The 14,184-nt window shown below is 47.3% G+C and overlaps 1 protein-coding gene across 1 annotated transcript; it reads left to right on the top strand.

The window, feature by feature from the left end:
* The first annotated feature begins 3,798 nt into the window (after positions 1-3,798).
* LOC136479361 (formin-like protein 3) lies at positions 3,799-13,639 on the top strand. The gene is made up of 2 exons (XM_066477252.1): positions 3,799-4,017; positions 13,061-13,639. Exons 1-2 carry the CDS (start codon positions 3,799-3,801, stop codon positions 13,637-13,639), a joined length of 798 nt encoding a protein of 265 aa, XP_066333349.1.
* The last annotated feature ends 545 nt before the right edge of the window (positions 13,640-14,184 follow it).

Genomic DNA, 14,184 nt, shown 5'->3' with positions numbered 1-14,184 from the left:
GACGCCAAGGCTTGTTTCAAAAACTAAAAACTTCCTCATCCGATCCCCGGCGCGCACCGACGCCGGGATCATTAAGTTCTATCTCAAACCAATCCCCGCGCTTAAAAACACTTCGGCTGCGCAACGATGCCATGGTTAAACAAAATTCCGTCTCAAACTAAAAAACATGCATACACGCCTGCTGAGACAACACCCCCAACGCTGAGACAACACCCCCAACTGGTTCGGCCCGAACCTCCTGGGGCTCAGGGGCTATACCCACGGGTGCGCTCGCGCGCATCCACTGGCAAGACAAAAATCCCCCAGACGATTCTGTCTGAATCGCCCGGGGGCTCGGGGGCTCCTGTCGGGTTCATTAACCCAGGGTCCCTCGGGGACCGGCTTCCACGCCAAGGCTCGGCCCAGAAGAACCGCATTTTCTTCTTCTGGACCGACCTAAGAGTCGGAACTCAATAGACCGGAGCACTCGCTTCAGGCCCAGGCCGCCTTCGGCCCATCTCTCCGACCGGAGCGCTAGCTCAGGCTCAGGCCGGCTCCGAACGGCCTCTCCGGTCGGAGCGCTAGCGTTAGGCCCCGGCCTCCTCTGCACGGCCTCCACTCGGAAAGCCTGATCCGAGGACCGCCTCCGACTTCGACCCCATGTCTCCGATCGGGATTCATAGAAAACCCTGCTCATCGCTATTCTCCGACTAGCGCGCCAGAACCGACTGGGGACCATCCGACCGGGGACGCCCGCTCGGAAAGAACCAGAAGGTGTGCGGAGAAAGGCAATGCATGGCTCACAAGTCAACACCACTGTACCAGGGACCATACCCTGCATGAAGCAGTGCTCTGCAGCCACCCTGACACAAAGTATTGTAGGGGCCGCTAGAAACTCCCATATGGTAAGCCCCCTCCGCGTGTCTCTAGACACCGATTGCGGTATAGGCTCCAGGATTTGCCATACCGGGTGAACATAGCGCAGCTCCTCACATGCCACCAGGCATCCAGAAGTATCTGCAGGTACCGGCGTCATCCTTCCTGAAGAAGATAGCTCGACCTCCCGTGCACATCCGACATCCTACAGCGACATCAACAGTATTGGGGGCTTCAACCATTATCCAGTTTTCATCACCGTAGGCAGCAAGACTTAGAAATATTTGTACTCTCCCCTCTCACCTGTAAGAGCCATCCCCTTCATCTATAAAAGGGGATGCGCTCCCTCCCCCGAAGAGGAGATTGACTTCTTCAAGCCCAGACTCACTAGATCGACATCAACACTCCCAACCACAGGACCGTCAAGTTCCGACCACGACCCTTCCGGTCGGAGCCGACCGAACCTTTTGTACACCCCCTTCTTCCTCCTTCTCGTTTGTACCCTCACTACAGATTTTGAGCACCTGGGCTCAGGAAAAAAAGTCACCGACCGACCCCGACTGGACGTAGGGCACGTTGCCTGAACCAGTATAAATCCTGTGTCATTGAATGCTAGGCCACCTCCGATCACAACGTACAACAAAACTACAAATATTTACTATTTGGTCACTTTCTGCACCGACAATAGCGCTACCTCGTGGACCGCTAGCGCTATTGCGGGTGCAATTGCGGCCGCTACAACTGCTATTTATTACCTTGGACAGCGACAGACAGACACCCACCCAACCAAGAATGCCTGGCCCCAGCTCGTTTCGACCGTTATTCATTTGACCCCTTTTTTTTTTACCCCTGGCCGGGCCAACGCCACTATACTACGTGAAGACGTCAAGTCCAGCGTGTGTGAGATCTCGTCGAGACCGAGGGGCCCGTCCATGGCATCTACAGGAGATAGATGTTCCGGAGGAAGGCTTTCTTGCACAGTTGCACAGGTACCCGGGCGAGATGGAGTTCACCCCGAGGCCGAGAGCAACATGAATGACCTCGTGTCGGAGTACCAGCAGTAGCAGGACGCGACTGCAGATGACGAGGGCGAGGAGGATGTGAAAAAGTGTTTCCTTCTTACTGTACATTTAGAATCCAAATTCTACCCCAGATTCGAAACCTCTTCACGTTACTGCCCCGTTCGCCGCTCGGAGGAAGCTCAGAAAAATCTGGATAAATTTATAAGAGAAAAATATTTTTTGGGATGGAAAAAGAAACGGATAAGTTAGATATAAGAGCACGTAAACAGGCCAAGTACGGATCGGTTCAAGTTTTCATCGTTACAGAGTACGGCCTGCAAGCAAAAGTGCAGAGGCGGCGCGTGCCCGCCTGTTTGGGGCTTGCCATGTAGGAGTACTCGTAGTACGGAGGGAGCACTGTACAGAATCTTGCACGGAACCAAGCGCTAGAGCGAGCAGCAATATTTCCAAATGGGCGGACGAAAATATACATCTTGAGCCAACGGAACAAGACGCTCGCAGACGCAATAGTACGCGTCACGTCCATGCCGGCTGCTGCTGCTGCTGCTTCATGCCTGCATCTGCATGGACCGGAAGAATCCAATCTCCTTGAACAACCGATACTCTAGTCCGTACCCGAAAAGCGGTAAAGGGGTGTTTGGTTCACTTCCACATTCTAAACAGTTTAGTTGTCGTCCCATCAGATGTTGAGACATATGTATAGAGTATTAAATATAGACTATTTACCGAACTAAATGCATAGATTGAAACTAATTTGCAAGACGAATTTATTAAGCCTAATTAGTCTATGATTTGACAATGTTGTGCTACAGTAAACATGTGCATATGGTAGGTTAATTAGGACTTCTGTAATTTGTTTTTTTATTAGTATTCATGCGAGGTGCAGTAAACATGCGAGGGGGAGGGAAAGGGGAAAGGGGTGAGTCGGCCGGAGTGGGGGAGATGGTGAGGACGGAAGGACGTGAGGTGCCGCCCGCCGGCGCCATTCGCTGGAGTGGGGGAGGTCCAGAGGTGGCGCGTGGCGGCGTCGTGCTGCCGTGCGTGGCTACGTGCTGCGGCGTGGAGCAGCGAGCGCGAGCAGGGAAAAGGGCGCCAGGCAGGGACAACGCAAGCATCAGTGTGTATTCTGGGCTTTGTCGCTTTCGTGGGCTGCCAGGTTGCTAGAAACAGATGTTCTATTGGCCCTATGAGTTAGAAACGTGAATGCACAAAGATATGTATAAAGATGTGTATACTTATTAGTTTATTCTCTCAAATCTTGGGTATGCCTTGGCATATATGGGCATACCCTGGCGCCGCCACTGCTCATGCGACACCCATATAACATCCAATTAAAATTTTAGTCCCTGCGTCAAACACCCCCAACATGCCCAAGAAACTAACGCGCACAGCGGCATAGCGGTACGTACTACTCCTACCTAACCTAGTGATGGCGATGGGCCATACTCCTACTCCTAGCTGCTGCTGTGCTCTGGGGGTGCGCCGCCAGCCCGCCCTACGACCAGGCCCGTGTTTTTTGGCGTAACAAAACACTGTGAGATCGAAAAATGGCCGACGCGAAACAGTACTTGCTCATCTTAGGCTGTCTAATAGGTCTCCGGTACCTATATGGAAGACTTATTTTAGGTGCAGGAGAGGCATAACTCAAATATGAGTATCCTCTCTTCTGGAGACTCGTTTGGATTTTTTTAAATTTTAACATTTTTTGAAAACTAATTTTAAATCTAACACTGTATGTTTTTTTTTCAAAACTAACACTTTTGGGCACGCCTACTGCCATGGCGCGGCCAAAAGGCTATGCCGCGCCATGCACGGTGGCGCGGCAGGGGGCTGACGTGGCGACGACTAGAAAGGTTGACGGTTGATGTGGCAGGGCCTGCCGCGCCACCCATCATGGCGTGGCAGTGCCGCGCCACGGAGCATGGCGCCGCAGGGCCAGATAAATATCACGAGTGAGCCCGCTCGCCCGCCCGCACGCCATCCCACCCGCTCGCCCGCCGTTGCGCAGCGCCCCGCCGCCAGCATGCCCGGACGGCCACCTGGACGGCCACCCGTGCTCGCCCGCCCACTCTCGCCACGCAGCACCCGCGCCGGCCGCGCCACGAACGTCGACGCGTCGAGGCCGCCCGCTCCTACCAAGGTACCTCCCTCTCGATTTCAAGCTATTTTGATTATTATTGATTTAGGATAATTAGTGATTTAGGATAGTTAGTGATTTATGATAGTTAGGGTTTTAGGATTGTTATTGATTTATGATAGTTAGTGATTTAGGATAGTTAGGTTAGTGAATTTGTTTATGATTTAGGTAGGTAGTTTTTATGTTTGAGGTTGTGTGTTGTAGTATAGTTTGGATAGTTAGATATTTATTATTTAGTTTATAGTTAGTTATTTAGTTTTTTGGTTTGAGGTTGTGTGTTGTAGTATGAAGTTTCGTCAAATGCTTATATTCCTAGTGAAGTTGTTTAATATGTCTGTTAATGTTACTTTGAATATATACATGTGCTTTCATATTGTGTTCGTATTGCATAACAAGTAGTTCAAATTTTGTAATGCTACATAATGTTAATTTAAATTTTGTTAATTTGAATACTCTAACCCTTTGTTTATCAATTTATAACAGGATGACCCCTCCCACGCAGCACCCGTTGTACCCCATTCTTGAGGTGGAGTACGATGACCAGCACCGAGCACACATCTTGAGTGACAACAACGCAGAGATGGCCTTGCCTCCTTTGAGGCCCCGCACGCACACCAGGGCGCACCAGTGGGACGAGCGTTACGCATCGTACATATGGCGTGCCGGTTTCCTCGAGCTTGTCCATGTTGTCAACTACGGTCTTTCGCCCCTTGACCCAACACTACTTACTGCAGCTATAGACAGGTGCAAGTGCCTTATTTATACGTAAACATTCTTGTAACAAATTTAAGGCAACTAACAGTCGTTCTATTCTTATAACAGGTGGAGGCCTAAGACCCACACGTTCCACCTACCATGTGGCGAGATGACCTTGACCATGAAGGACGTGAAGGCTATTTTTGGCCTTCGATTGGGGGGACTTCTAGTGATAGGGATAGTTGACAACGATCACTGGAGGGAGCTGGTGGCTCAGTTTACTGGCTTTCTTCCACCGGATGATGAGGCTTCCAAGAAAAATAAGTGAGAAATTCAAGGCTATTTAATACTTGCATTGCTTTCCTGCAGCCATCGGGTCTTATTTTCTTTGGTCAATTTTAGGAAAAGTTCTGGTATTTCGTCGTCCTGGATCACAGAGCGCTTTGATTACTTGGACCCACAAGCTGAAGAGGCTCAGATCGACAGGTTTGCTCGAGTGTGGCTCTGGCACTTTCTTGGTGCTTTCCTCTTCCCAGACGCCTCGGGCAACACCATTAGCTGGATTTTCCTTAACATACTACGCCAGTCATGGGAGAACATTGCGACGTACAGCTGGGGCAGCGTAGCCCTGGCATGGATGTATCGACAGCTATGCGTTGCCTGCCGTCGCACCTCAGGGTATGCGAACCTTGGGGTTGCTCGTACCTGCTCCAGGTTTGGCGTTGGGAACGATGGCCCATTGGGAGGCCCCTTAATACTGGTTTACCGGTAAGTACTTCGGTTCATTATATTCTTCAATATGGTTACATATGATGAGTTTATTAATGGCTAATTCATTATCGTGTTCAATGAGCAATGAAATGGGCAGGATACACTCCCTACAACTATGTATATCTAGACGGAATCAGAGTTAGTTAGAGGGAATGAGAGGCGCAAGTACATGGAGTACACGGACGGTCTCGACGTCCTGACACAGCACCAGGTTACGCTCTCTTTACTATCATACATGTGTCTTATTCGATGTACACTATATCACAGCCTAACTCAATTACGAAATGTTCAGGTGCATTGATGTCCTTGGGATGCTCTAGAGCTCCAGTACTATCTCAGTCCTGTCACTAGGGATGAGTCAGAGGAGTATCGTTGCAACGTCCCTCTTATTTTCTTCCATGTGGTCGAGATTCACTTGCCCATCAGGGTCTGCAAACAGTTTTGAAGAATGATAGGCTGCCTACCACCGCTTTACTCCACCAACCAAGGATTGCACGGGTGCGTTATCGGTTAATAACAAAGCTATAATTCAGAGGTGTGTGTGGTACAACTAACATCGTTTTGTTGCAGGTATGACCGTAGGAAGAGGTACAAGACCAAGGATTGGCGCATGACATACAACACGCACATCCACTTGTGGGAGACCAGGGAACGATAGCTGGTCCATGCGGGTCCTCCACACGACTAGCACACCTTCGACGAGTACCTACGGTGGCTTCATAGGTCTACGGGGACACATATCAAGCCCCCGTACACTGAGGAGGCGATTGACGAGGACTCGAAGGAAGATGTGATCGAAGATGTGTATGACATTGCCACTAGGGAGGTGAAAGGTCCTAATATGGCTAGAGGGGGGGGTGAATAGCCTATTTAAAAATCTACAAATCAACTAGAGCAATTTGATTAGTATGACAAATAGTGAAATGCAAACTTGCTCTAGCTCTATAAGGGTTGCAAGCCACCTATCCAACAATTCTAGTTGTAATGATTACTAGGCACACAACTTGCAATGTTACTACTCACTAAGAGCTCTCAATTTTGCTACTCTAACGAGCTCCACTAGATGAACTTAAAATAACAAAGCAAGCTCTCAATTCTAATTACACTAAAGAGCTTGCCACAACTAGTTTGCAAGAATATAAATGAGTGAGTAGGGTGATTATACCGTCGTGTAGAGGAGTGAACCAATCACAAGATGAATACTAAATCAAACACTGGGAGAATACCAAAGGGCAAGAGACAACCAATTTTTCTCCCGAGGTTCACGTGCTTGCCGGCACGCTAGTCCCATTGTGTCAACCGACACTTGGTGGTTCGGCGGCTAAGAGGTGTTGCATGAACCTCGTCCACACAATTGGACACCATAAGAACCTACCCACTAGTGAGGTAACTCAATGACACGAGCAATCCACTAGAGTTACCTTTCGGCTCTCCACCAGGGAAGGAACAAGACCCCTCATAATCACCACGATCGGAGCCGGAGACAATCACCAACCTTCGCTCAACAATCCTCGCTGCTCCAAGCCGACTAGGTGGCGGAAACCACCAAGAGTAACAAGTGAATCCCGCAGCGAAATATGAATGTCAAGTGCCACTAGATGCAATCACTCAAGTAATGTGCTTGGATTCTCTCCCAATCTTACAATGATGATGAAACAATGATGGAGATGAGTGGGAGGGCTTTGGCTAAGCTCACAAGGTTGCTATATCAATGCAAATGGCCAAGAGAGTGAGCTTGAGCCAGCCATGGGGCATAAATAGAAGCCCCCATGAAATCGAGCCGTTGTACCCCTTCACTGGGCACAACACGGGGTGACCAGACGCTCCGGTCAGTTCGACCGGACGTAGGACCCCAGCGTTCGGTCGCCCGATGCTTGCCACGTGTCATCGGCTTCAAACGCCGATCGCTCGATCTCAACGGTCAAGTGATGACCGGACGCGTTAGTTAGAAAGTGACCGGACGCAGGACCCCAATGTCCGGTTGTTTCTAGTAAGGTTCCAAATACAAAATTTCACGGCCGGACGCGTCCGGTCATGCTCGATCGGACTCACCCGGCGTCCGGTCACTCAACGTTTCTTCTGTGTGCCTCATGTCAGCGTACATCAGCACTGACCGGACTCAGACCATGAGTGTCCGGTCAATTTACACGCTAGCGTCCGGTCACAAGACTGAGACAGTGTGCTTACTGTTGTCACTGACCGGACTCTGAACCCAGCGTCCAGTCACTGCACCACCAGCGTCTGGTCACTCTATGAACCCCTGTCTTTTCTGTATAGGGTGTCGGTGGCACCGTTGGACTGTCCACACTCTACGGGTGGACACTCCATCGGTGAAGTTTCTAACCCTTGCTCAAATGTGCCAACCACCAAGTGTATCACTTTGTGCACATGTGTTAGCAAATTTTCACAAATACTTTCAAGGGTGTTAGCACTCCACTAGATCCTAAATGCATATGCAATGAGTTAGAGCATCTAGTGGCACTTTGATAACCGTATTTTAATACGAGTTTTACCCCTCTTAATAGAACGACTATCTAACCTAAATGTGATCACACTCGCTAAGTGTCTTGATCACGAAAACAAAATGGCTCCTACTATTTATACCTTTGCCTTGAGCCTTTTATTTTTCTCTTTCTTCTTTTCCAAGTTCAAGCATTTGATCATCACCATGCCATCACCATCGTCATGATCTTCACCATTGCTTCATCACTTGGAGTAGTGCTACCTATCTCATAATTACTTTGATAAACTAGGTTAACACTTAGGGTTTCATCAATTAACCAAAACCAAACTAGAGCTTTCAATCTCCCTCTTTTTGGTAATTGATGACAACCCTTTCACAAAGACATGAGTTGAAATTTAATTGAATCCGTATTGCTTGCCCAAGCATATTTACCATGTGTAAAGGATATGGACAAGTTTCATGAATCCCAAATGGTAGCAATTGCTCCCCCTATATATGTGCTAAGAGTCTATATTGTAGCTTGCACATATGCTTAGATAGGAAATATATGAGACAATTTCTACCGTATGATGCTAAGGTATAAGAGATGGACCTTTGAAGCGTGATACCAATCGGAGTGCACCAATATACCATCCTTAGCACCATTAGTAACTATATATACACAAAAACTAGAATACCCCATGAGATCAACATTACAAGCAAGGGTCTAGTTTCTATAAAATGAACATAAGTCTAGTTACTTTACCCTATGCATGCTAGTTTTTAATTTCACCATTCAAGCATATAACTATCATACACCACACAAGCATGGATATTGAAATTTAGAATTTATGCTATGCAAGCAAATATATGAAATACACATCAAAATGCAACATACAAGTTTATGAGCTTGCTCCCCCTACTTGTGTGCATTTTTTATTTTTCCCCTTACAATGTCATTTCATTTGTTTGGTTCTCCTATCTTACTATCTTTGTGAATTTCTCTCCCCCTTTGTCAATAATTAGCACAAAAGGTGAGCTCAAATTGTAGATAGGTTGGGATGAAACCATGTGAAATGAGGATCATTTTCCCAATTTGGTTCAATCTAGATTATTTGCAAAAGATATTTAACTCGGTTTGATCCAAGGACAAGCTTCTTCACACCTCCAAATAAGGGTCATCTTGTACCATGTTGAGTTAAACACTTATAGCTTATTTTCTAGATCAAACACTAGGTTTACAAGTCCACAAACATGTCATATGCTACCACTAGATCATTTCAAGCATACAAGCAATAGTGGTACCATACAAGCATCAAATTCATTTGATTTTTATGAATGAGCCTATTCAAATGTGAAAAATATCTAGATGCACTAAACATGTCCTTAGCAATGATGTATGCCATGCCAATCAACTTTTACCTTGGATTGCTCGAAGGAGAGGCATATCATATAAGTGGGGGGTGCATCAACACATATTGGAGAAGTCAAGTATATTCAATTCATTCCTTAGCTTGCAAAACCTCTTTTCATTAAGTGGCTTGGTGAAGATATCGGCAAGTTGATCTTCGGTACCCACACTCTCAATGCAAATGTTCCCTTTTTGTTGGTGATCTCTTATGAAATGATGGCGAACATCAATATGCTTTGTTCTTGAATGTTGAACCGGGTTGTTGGTGAGCTTTACGACACTCTCATTGTCACATAGCAATGGCACTTGCTTGAATTTAATTCCAAAGTCACTCAAAGTAGCCTTCATCCAAAGTAATTAAGCACAACAACTACCAGCCGAAATGTACTCTGCTTCGGCGGTTGAAAGTGCTACACTATTTTGCTTCTTTGATGACCAAGACACAAGTGATCTTCCCAATAGTTGACATATGCCCGATATGCTCTTTCTCTCAACTTTGCATCCTGCATAATCGGAGTTCGAATATCCAATCAACTCAAATCTAGCTCCTTTAGGATACCACAATCCAATATTTTGTGTATGCTTCAAGTGCGTACACCACCACATCATAGCGCTAGGAAGGACCCTGCAACCGAGGACAACGACCCCCCAGGCTTCTACAGACAGCAAGGCCAGTGGGACGATTGGCCGTAGGACGAGATCGGCATGTCTTAGCTAGGTGGTGCCCCGCTTGGTACCCAAGGAGCCTCACATGTACTAACAAAGGTAGTTTTTTTAAATACGTAGGCTCCATGAACTAACGATCATAAAGATTATAAGTAATCATGCATATCATATACTTGCATGGTACAAGCCGTACGCATCGGCGATGCGACCACACCGACGTTGGCTATACTCTCAATGTGTTGCCAACAAATCCGAAGAGACAGAGGCGTCCGAGGGATCCTTACACTCCTGGGTCTTAGTTTGTTAGGTCGAATCAATATTGGCGTCTGAAACTTACAGGCTTAATTGGTTATGTTATGTCGAAGTTATGTCAAACCAATAAATATGTTATGTGGCAGCTTGTCAACTTGCGCACGGACTTCATTTATTTGCTTCATATTCATTTCAATGCGTCGTGGTAGCACTGCCAGCAAGATTAAGTAGCAACTAGTTCGGGAAGCGGTAGTCCCGGGGTATCTCGACGCCGAGGTCCATGGTCGCGTCGCTGCCGATCCTACAATATGGGGTCAAAAAGGCAAAAAATAAGTTCCCTTAAAAAATATTCGTTTCAATTCAATCCAATTTTTCATAAACGATTAGTTAACATGGTGGTTAACCGTATTATGAAAGACGGAAAAAAATCATTGGCTTATCAAATTCTCTATTCGGCCGTGAAAAAAATTTAACAAAAGACAGAAATAAATCCACTATTGGTTTTACGTCAAGCAATACCTAGACTTACTCCCACTATTGGCGCGGAAAGCTCCGATTAAACTGTCTAGGTACTGCCATGCCTTGCTCCGTGGTGCGGCACTGCCGCGCCAAGATGGGTGGCGCGGCAGGCCCTATCACATCAATCGTCAACCTTTTCGGTCGTCGCCACGTCAGCCCCCTGTCGCGCCATCATACATGGCGCGGCACAGGCTTTTGGCCACGCCATAGCAATAGGCGCTGCCAAAAGTGTTAGTTTTGAAAAAAAACAGACAATGTTAGATTTAAAATTAGTTTTCAAAAAGTGTTAAAATTAAAAAAAAAAATCCTCATTTGCAGAAAGGATTGTCTTTTGGGTCTTGTTGTTAGAGAAGACCAAAAATAGGTATTGAACCCTTTGCTTGTAGCACTACTCAAAGGATAAATGGGTCTTGTATTTTGGGTCACGGTTGTTGGAGACAGTCTTACCATTATATAAAACACAACATATCTAAACAATTTTTTTTTGTGTGACTTAACATATCTAAACAGTTTTGTAATCAAATTAGAAGTCGAACAAAATACTAGCTTGCTCCTCAGTAGCTGCTACTTCCCATTGTTAGCTTTCTTACTATTTTGTTAAGTAAGCCATAGTTTAAAAAGACATACATGCATGCATGTTATGTTATTTATTTCGGTTTACTTGTTACATAAATTATCTTTAGACAAGATGGTATATTAGTTCGTGTGGCTGTCTATTAAAATCAACTATGATAATGAGTTTGGTGTCTCGTGGCATATTAGTTCAGATTTATGGACGTCTTTTTAGCAAAGACAGTTTTTTAAAAAAAATGACATGTGGCAAAAGCCACATTTTAACAGTGTCCTCTAGCAAATTTTGTCTAATAAATACTTAAGGTACTTATATTAGTAACGGTCCCTAACCGATCACACAGCCCGCCCAGACACTACGGGAAACACGTGATTTGCCGAGTGTAAAAATCTTTGTCGAGTGCCAAATTTCGAGCACTCGGCAAAGACCTGCTTTGCCAAGCGTCGCACTCGGCAAAATATAGCACTCGGCAAAGACCTGCACTCGGCAAAGGCTGTCTTTGCCGAGTGCCTAGCACTCGGCAAAGGCAGACACTCGGCAAAGATTGGTAGGGGCCTAACGGCATCCAACGGCGTCCTCTTTGTCGAGTGCCCCCCCCCCCCATTTGGCACTCGGCAAAGAATTTATTTTGTCGAGTGCCAAAACTTGGCACTCGGCAAAATATTTTTTTTGGTTTTTTGCCACCAATTTTTTTTGAAGCTTTAGTACACTACCACAAACAACATGTTTAAATTTGGGACATTTTCATTGTCTTTTGGCATGTTTCTATAGTTTATTTTGTTTTGTTGAATTTTTCCAGAAAATGTAAGTTTGAACTGCAGGTGCATCGAATAATGGATTACATTCATTCAAAAAATGTTATCCTTGTTTCTTAGTGTAAATTTAGGCTAAATCCAAGAACTGTCTCGAAATTTCGATCAACGTGCTCACGGGGCAACGCCGCCAACTTGCGTGGGAGTGGTTTTTTAATTGTAAAAAATGTGAACGAATTCCGAAAATCATAAAACTTGTCGAGTTGTCCTGGTTTGTGAGCATCGTACGTGACAACGTGCTCGAAACTTTTTCAAATTTTTTTCCACAGCATACGCATACGATACGGCGACAACTCGATAAGTTTCATGATTTTTGAAATCCGTTCGTATTTTATACAATTAAAAAACTAATCCCACGCAAGTTGGCGGCGTTGCCCGTGAGCACATTGATCGAAATTTCGAGACAGTTCCTGGATTTAGCCTAAATTTACACTAAGAAATAAGGATAACATTTTTGAACGAATGTAATTCATTATTCAATGCACCTGCAGTTCAAACTTACATTTTCCGGAAAAATTCAATAAAACAAAATAAACTATAGAAATATGCCAAAAGGCAATGAAAATGTCCCAAATTTAAACATGTTGTTTGTGGTAGTGTACTAAAGCTTCAAAAAAATTGGTGGCAAAAACCAAAAAAAAAATATTTTGCCGAGTGCCTAGGGTTGGCACTCGGCAAAGTAATAACTTTGCCGAGTGCCGCCCAGCTGGCACTTGGCAAAGAGCTGCTGATTTTTTTTTAAACTTCGCCGAGTGCCAGATCACGACACTCGACGAAGAAAATTGACTTTGCCGAGTGCCGCCGATCTGGCACTCGCCAAAGCCGCCCTTCCCTTCACCCGCGCCCGGCCGGCGCGCTCTCTCTCTTTCTCTCATCTCTCTCCCTCTCACCTCTCTCTCCCTTAGCCGCCACCGCCGCACATTGCCGGCCTGCGCCTCCGCCCCGGCCACCGCGCCTCCCCGCGCGGGCCCCCGCGGCGCCCGTCCCCGTCCGCCTCCCCGCACCGGGTCATCACGCGGCCGCCTGCGCGGTCGCCCGTGTGGCCTCCCCGTGTGGCGGCCCCTCGCCGGCCGACGCCCCCGGGCCACCTCCCCGCGCGGGCCCTAGCGCCGTCGTGGCATGCCCCGTCGACGGCCACCGCCCCCGCCCAGCCTCCACCGCCCGTGCCGGCCCCCTCGACGGCCACCTCCCCCGCCTGCACGCCCCCCTCGGCGGCCACCTCCACCGTCGGTGGCCACCGCCCCCGCCGACGGCCACTGCAGAAGAGAGGAGGAGGAGGCGTGCCGCGGCCACCGCCGCCGCTCGGCCTCCACTGCCCGCCCAGCCTCCACCGCCCGCGCCGGCCCCCTTGGCGGCCACCTCCCCTGCCTGTGCGCCCCCCTCAGCGGCCACCTCCTCCATCAACGGCCACTGCCCCCGCCGGCGGCCACTACAGAAGAGAGGAGGAGGAGGCATGGGAGATGAGAGGAGAAGGGGAGAAGTGAGAAGGAGGGGAGAAGAGAGGAGGAGAAGGAGAAGGAGAGGAGAAGGAAGGTGTCAGCCTAGGCCCGTCGACCCTCACGACGCTGCGGTTGTCCCCGCTGTCATCGCCGACCCTTGTTGTTGCCATTCTCATCGCGAAGGTATGCCCTACACCTATAGTAGTTAGTAGTAGTACTTAGTAGTGTTAGTAGTAGTAAGTAAGTAGTAGTAGTTAGTAGTTAGTAGTGTTAGTAGTATTGTTAGTAGTAAGTAGTGATAGTAGTAGTGTTAGTAGTAGTAGTGTTAGTGTTAGTAGTAGTTGTAGTGGTAGTAGTACTTGTTGTTGTACTACTTCGATAGTTTCATTTGCATGGAAAGAGAACTAAAGTACATGGCTCATCTTGGTATATATATGTTTGTTGACCTTCGTGCCTATGTTTGGTATATATGTGGTTGTTGGCCATCGCGCCTACGTTTCTTGCAGGTTTTGGAAACCTCCCCGTGCAGGGGAGGTGCTGCCGAAATTTTCAATGGATTCTAACCTATTGCCTTTTTATGTAGGAGAAGG

The sequence above is a fragment of the Miscanthus floridulus genome, chromosome 9 (genome assembly GCF_019320115.1).
Source record: "Miscanthus floridulus cultivar M001 chromosome 9, ASM1932011v1, whole genome shotgun sequence".
Lineage (NCBI taxonomy): Eukaryota > Viridiplantae > Streptophyta > Magnoliopsida > Poales > Poaceae > Miscanthus > Miscanthus floridulus.
Note: the sequence above shows the minus strand (reverse complement) of the source record. Positions and strands in the feature narration are given on the sequence as shown.

Bases quoted from the DNA above. Each gene is read 5' to 3' on its own strand.
- LOC136479361 (XM_066477252.1), top strand. From the start codon at position 3,799: ATGGCGCCGCAGGGCCAGATAAATATCACGAGTGAGCCCGCTCGCCCG. The intron at 4,018-13,060 runs GTACCTCCCTCT...TCTCTCCCTTAG, and splicing joins GGCCGCCCGCTCCTACCAAG to CCGCCACCGCCGCACATTGC.